The sequence below is a fragment of the Pyxicephalus adspersus genome, chromosome 1, assembly GCF_032062135.1.
Source record: "Pyxicephalus adspersus chromosome 1, UCB_Pads_2.0, whole genome shotgun sequence".
Lineage (NCBI taxonomy): Eukaryota > Metazoa > Chordata > Amphibia > Anura > Pyxicephalidae > Pyxicephalus > Pyxicephalus adspersus.
In genome coordinates this window covers 4,267,174-4,273,836 of record NC_092858.1, presented here as the reverse complement: position 1 = coordinate 4,273,836, position 6,663 = coordinate 4,267,174, and the positions used below count along the sequence as shown (strand labels likewise).

General features: G+C 47.6%; 2 protein-coding genes across 3 annotated transcripts in view; one reads left to right on the top strand and one right to left on the bottom strand.

The window, feature by feature from the left end:
• Positions 1 to 428: 428 nt before the first annotated feature.
• RRP8 (ribosomal RNA processing 8) lies at positions 429 to 4,161 on the bottom strand (the record flags this gene model as incomplete). The annotated part of the gene is given in 4 exon segments (XM_072400944.1): positions 429 to 535; positions 801 to 930; positions 2,765 to 3,497; positions 4,011 to 4,161. Coding segments are annotated over 4 exon segments (1,121 nt in total), but the record flags the coding sequence as incomplete, so codon positions are not given.
• Positions 4,162 to 5,695: 1,534 nt separating this feature from the next.
• The window catches only part of ILK (integrin linked kinase), a 7,786-nt gene continuing 6,818 nt past the window's right edge, over positions 5,696 to 6,663 (top strand). Inside the window, exon 1 of one of the 2 annotated variants that reach the window (XM_072400921.1) lies at positions 5,696 to 5,774. The gene's annotated coding sequence lies outside the window, so the exon portion shown is untranslated. The other variant, XM_072400931.1, reaches the window with a different exon arrangement.

Here is a 6,663-nt window from a genome sequence, read left to right as displayed (position 1 = left end):
CTTTATGGAAGGGACAAATAAGAGACTTCTTCTGATAAGAGGCTGTTAGCAATCAGTAACACCTTCCAGGAGAGAGTGAAAGAAAAACGGCATGGACGGTCTTATAAGAGACAGCTGGCCTTTGTAATCAATAACACCATCTAAAAGGAGAAAGATAAAAAATGACCTGTGCCGAGAGAGTGAAAGAGAGGAGAGGGAAAGAAAAGAGGGAGAAGGAGAGGGAGAAAGAGAATGATAAGAGACCTAGATTGACTGTAGACTGTTGACCTCAGCAACACCAGAGAAAAAGAGAGAGAGTGAGAAGACTGTCACTGACTGTCTCATAAATAACTGCCAGCATCATTGACCAGTAAGACACCATCAATAGAAAAGGCTTAAAAAGAGACTGCTAAACCTAAACAAGGAGACAGCGTGACAGACATACTTACCCCATTTTCAAAACCCGATTTGCTTCGTTTAGAAAATCACTGAGGTTCTTCCCCATCAGCGACAGACAGAAGACGGCGATATCGACAGTCTCATCCGACAGCGGCACCTAGAGACAGGCGAGAATGACGAGTGAATAAAGGGTGGAATTAAAGCGTCTTCCATGGGATGATTCCAGAGACGGTGTAGCAGAAAGATGGGGGGTTCTTTTCTACCAGTAGTGACAGTCACATGTCTGGTGGAGTTCTTCCTATCTGGGCATTATAATGTGGCAGTGGACCCCCCATAGAGAAAGTGGCAATGAAGCCCACTGAGCTCTCCGGACCCCCCCCCCATTGTCTGTAGTTCTTCTTGTGATCTCTTGGGCTGCTTACCTCCGCCATATCACACACAGTCACATGGTTATTCAATGCCACCAGATCAAACGAGTGAACTTTATTTCGAACGCTGCGTGCCAGCTGAGCATCACCACAGCCGAAATCCGCCACTACCAGAGAGGACGGCCTGGATAAAAGGGAGAGAGAAGAATTAGAGCAGAGTAAGAAGCCAACACAAACTTCTGTAACAGCGGTAGAGTGACTCTTCTCCCCTGTGTATAATCTGCATCTCACTGTACACAATATGGCCTTGCTTAATTTTCTTGCATGTCATGACTTCCACAGTAAAAGCATTAGAAGCTGCAGCAGATATCCTAAGCCCTGATTTCCTGTCTGATGGACTAACAGGGTCATCCAGCCCCCTCTTCCTTATCTTTGTTGGCCCAGCTGGCTCCCTGACAGCTTTCTGTGCAGGAGTTTCCAACAGTTGTCTGTATGCAATCCTGGACTGTCCATTTATTCCTATGACCTGATACAGTGTGTGTGAGGCAGTGCTGTAAGCTGAGACCTCCCCTGTGGTTATGGTGTTTGTTTTTTCAAACAGACATCTGCTAAACAACACTCAGTGGGGTCACAAAGAATTTAAGTGAGTCCTGGTAATACAGGGTTGTCCCTCCGGCGCATGTGCCAGCATGGCACAAATGCAAGTGTAATTTATTGTGCTGTCAGCAGTGTCAGAGGAAAACTGATAACAATGCTTGGTGATAGCTGTTTAGGAAATAAGCTCAGCATAGAGGAAAGTAGAGGAATGGAGCAAGTTTAACCCCTCTAGCGGTAATCCCGAGTGTGACTTGGGGTGGATTTTAGATACCAAAAGCGGTAATCCCGAGTCACACTCTGGGTTGTTTAAAGCTAAAAAAAAACATTTACCTTGCTCCGTTGTCGTCCCCCAGCGTCCTTCTAGGCCCCGGAGGTCCTGGGGACACGTCCGTCTTCTCCAATCTCCAGCAGCAAAGTGAAGAGCTGAGATCAATGGGGATTCCGGTGACGTCAGTGCAGGTGGAGCGGCGGGAAATTTAAATAATTTTGTATTGGATTCAATACAAAATAGCTTTATTGAGTCCAATACAAAGAACTCTTCATATAATACCGTATTTTTCGGACCATAAGACGCACTTTTTTTTCCTCCTAAAGTGGGGGGAAAATCAGGGTGCGTCTTATGGTCCGAATGCAGAGGTACAGGGGCATATTTTTTTACTTGCCTGTGTCCCCGCCGGTCCCCGGCTGCGCCGATCTCTGCCTGTTCTGTGATCCAGCGTGCGGCACTTGTGCCCGCCCACGAAGGCGGCGCCGATTGATTTGATGAATGCCGATCGGCGCCGCCTTCGTGGGCGGGCACAAGTGCCGCACGCTGGATTTCAGGGGAAATCAAATCAATTTTTTTTTTCTTGTTTTCCCTTGTGCGGAAAACCTGGTGCGTCTTATAGTCCGGAGCGTCCTATGGTCCGAAAAATACGGTATATATAAAATTATATATTATATATGCTACCGTACACCTATATTACATTTTTAACTATTATTTTTAACAGATTTTATTAAACAGGGTTTATTAATAAATTAATTAAATGTATTACTGTTGGACATATTTTGGCGAGTTATGTCTAAAAATTATATCCTACAATGTAAAATAAGTTTCCATGCAAAAAAATTGTAATGCTTTTTGCATGGAAATTTGGACGGAATTAGAACGCTAGGGGGGTTAAGGTTTACCAGAGCACAGGGTTTCTTCAGGAGAGATAAAGGGTTGCCACTATAATGAACAGATTGCCTGCAATGAGAACCGGGCATGGCACTAGAGATGAGCAGGGTGAATGTACTGAACTGTGATAGTAGAGAGATTTTAGAATGGGATCTCCAATACACCTATATAGGTGTGATGGTCAGGTGTATATTCCCCCACCCTTTCCTGTACACGTCCTGCCCCCTCCCCTGCACATTCCCAGAACTCCTTGCTCACTCACTTGTTTTTGATATATTTGATGATCTCAGTAATGGGGTTGATGGGCCAGCACTGGACCTGTTGGGAGAATCCTGTGTGATAAATGGTGAAGGCCTCGGGGTCACTCTGGAAGAGGTTCACAGCTTCCTGACTGTCCGATGTATAAAGGTGCTCATTAATGTATCGGAAGCGAGCAGAATGCAGCCGCTGCTCCATGCGAGCGCGCAGAGACACCGAGCGATCTGTTTCCTGTTCTTCTGCTAGATTGGAATCATCAGCACCATCAATGGGGTCTTCATGGGCGGCCATGTTTGTTTTCTTACCAGCTTCTTTCTTCAGCATCTTCTTCAGCTTCTCTATTCTGGCCTTTTCCACTGCTGTCATTCTGGGTGAAGCTGACTTACTTTGACAATCTCTCGGAACCTTCTCCTTCCCTTTTACCTTCTTCTGTCCCGCGCCTCTGCCTGGAATGTCAGCGTCTTCCTCTGCTTTATTCTTATTTCCCTTCACACTTCTGTGAGATCCACTTTCTGGTTCTGATTTCATTCCTTGGCATTTGGCTTTCCCCCCACTTATCTTGGTTTCTGCTTCCTTTCCGCTGTCCACCCCGTTCTTCACTTTCTCCTCACCTGGTTTAAACTTATTTCGGTTTTTCTTTTTGTTCTTCATTTTGTTTCTCCATTTCTGGCGGCTTAACCGCGTTCCTGAGTCGGAGGGAGGAGCCTCGGGGTCGGAGGATGATTTAGGAGCGGCATCTACAGATGAAAGGAAGAGAGCACATATGTTAGAGCAAGGACCGTACCATCGTATCCTCTCACTCACCACTGTCCCAACCCCCCAAACTTTGGTCAATGGGCTTGGGACATTGCACCCTCTCTGACTTTTCTCCCAGCCTATGTCCATTGTGTGAAATGCTGAATTTGCAGAAAATGCTTAAGGCTAGGTACACACGTGCAATGATTCTCCAGCTCTGGGCCGATTTCACACGAGAATCTTGCTTGTGTACAGTGCCCGTCGTCCATCGTCCGAATGACTGTCCTGGCGGATCTACAGACGATGAACAATCGTAATGAAAGTGAAGTGAAGCGCAGCGGGGTGCTGCTCCATCTTTACAGCACTCGTTCAGTCTTTTGTTGTTGGAAAGGATCGTGAAAGATCCAATGAGAAATATTGCACGTGGAACTTAGTGGAAGTACGGGTAACAATACGGAACACCTAGGCCATGACTAATGTGACAACCAGACATTCCCAAAATGACTGCATCCCACCTGGTGTCACCTTCTTCTGCTTTTCAGGAGGACCCACGTCTGCGAGCGGTGGTAGGAGCTCAGGGTTTTGGATGCTGGGGGTTTTCAGCGTTTGCAGAATTTCAAGAAGCTGTCGATTTCTCTTCAGTCTATTCCGCCTGCTGAGGGCAACCTGGGAAATGACAGGAGGGTGATGGGTAACAGCAGCTCATTTATACAAACAGGAGCACACTGCTACATTGTATCCTCCTATGGGGCCCTGGTCGCTATACTTTGTACAACGAAAGGACGATATAAATTGATACTCACTTCTGAGAAGTTCAGGTTGCGCTACATGTGTTATTTTCATAGAGAGGAGAGCGGATACAGAGCGGCTGTGTTTGTGCAGCGCGCCCTCTGCTGGTGGAGGACCGATACTGCAGTATTACAATCTCTATAGCAGAAACCTTTAGAGCTCCTCCACTCATTCTGGGACATAAAGATGGTCAGCTATGATCAGGGATGATGATGAAGTGTTTCATATAAAGGCGGCTGTGGCTATATAATTCTGAATATTGGGGTAGTGGTGTTACTTACATAGATTCCCCATCATGTGTCATCAGGAGGGGGAAAGGGGCACCTCTGCACTGAGACGTTTTAAAACTTTTGCAATGCTGGACCACTTAGACCTGGGGGATGGGGGCCCAGAAATTCTCTGTGTGTCATCTGACCCAATGATTTGCCTGCCACGTCCCTGTAGTATACACATTGGTGGTCCCTGATCTGTGTCACCTGTCCAGATATCATCTCTGCAAACTTAATGTGCAACAAATGAAATTCCTATTGGAGGGAATGCCTGTCACTTGACGTCAGATCCTGCACTAGGTGACTCCAATGAGCAGGGGGACCCCTTAATCCTGTTTCTTCCATATATTCAATGATGGGGCAATGATAATTCCACCGATAACTCCTACATAAGAATAGAGTTAGAGCTTTTGGTGACACTAAATTTATTGATTCTACCTTGGATCCACCATGGCATGATTAGAACCCCCCCCCCATCTCTGGCATGGTTCCTTCCATGCTCCATTCACTGATGTCAGCGGAAGAAACCATCCCACTCGGGGCTCTGCAGGGGTGGGATGAGTAATGTTGGCGCAGCCAATGGCTGACCTCATTCTGAAGTAGGCCTTCATGCTGATCCCCTGACCTACTTACACAGGGATGTAGATAGGGAAAAACAATGGCTTCTGTCTGCTGATTAGAGAAACAACTTAGAAAGAGATGTCCTTACTGACAGCACTCTGCCCTGAGAAGAGGTTATCACCATAGCAACCAGCCACGTATTCCGCTCTCTAAGTCTACAACTCGGTAACCATGCCACCGTCGCCCCGCCCCCTTGTTCCCCTCCCGCACACTGCACATTGGTATGCTCCCTGTAAACTGCGCTAAATGACACGGTCTTAGTTGGGTCACGTGGTTTCGCCGTCTCTCTCCACCTCCCTATATATGGTCAATGAGCTAAACTGGCGTGCAGGGCAGCCTAAGCCGAGCCCATCCACATTCTATTGGCTGTTCACACCCACAGGCCAGCCCCCTCATTCATCAGCTCCTTGTTTTTCTATTTGTCGCTGGTCACTAAATCCCGCCCTTTGCTTTTTGTTATTGGACAATTTTGGCCTGTGACCGCCCTGCAGTGACACCCTGCTGAAAAATGTGACGTGGGTGTGTGGGTGCGCGCACGTAGTGGTGTAGACGGGGACGCGCACGGAGGGCGGAGGCGGAGAGGCGGCATCCCGGAGATTGGTAATGGGAATGAGGGGAATGCGGGAGATGTGTGATGGGTGCAGCACCCAGTGTGTCCCATGTCTGTCTGTGTACATATACTGAGGGGTAATATATGTGTACGGTGTGTGTATGGGGGGGGGAGTATTTATAGTCTGGGGGGCAGCAGCAAGCTCCCCTTATATACTATAGATGGGGGAGGGGATGTATACAGCCCCCCTCAATATTCTGTATAAGGGGGGGCTGCAAACTATACAAACTTCTATAGGGCTGTGCATAGAGTCTCACATTTTATACTGCCCGTCATCTGTCACCCGTCCGATGAGCACGCCCCCGTCATCTGTCACCCTTCCGATGAGCGCATCCGTCCGATGAGCACGCCCCCGTCATCTGTCACCCGTCCGATGAGCGCGCCCCCGTCATCTGTCACCCGTACGATGAGCGCGCCCCTGTCATCTGCTTGATGAGTGTGCCCGTCATCTGTCACCCATCTTATCCATGAACATGTCATCTGTCACCTTCCTGATCTGACTCAACCTCATGTTTCCAACTTGAATTTTATACCCATCCCCTGCCAGATAAGTGTCCCTGTCATCTGTCACCTGCCAGCTCTGTCTCACATCTCCACTTTTAACTGTGTACCTGTCATCTGTCACCTGGCTGATCTGAGTTCCTATCATTTGTCAGCTACCTGATCATTATCCCGGTCATTTGTCCCCTGTGTAATATGTGCACCCACCATCTACCTCCTACCTGATCTGCATATCTGTCATTTACCATCTGTCTGATCTGTGTACTTATCATCTGTCATTTGTCTGATCTGTCTACCCATCATCTGTCATCAGTCCAACCTGTTCCAGGCCGAGCTCTCTAATGTTTATTATACATTTATATAGCTCTTACATATACC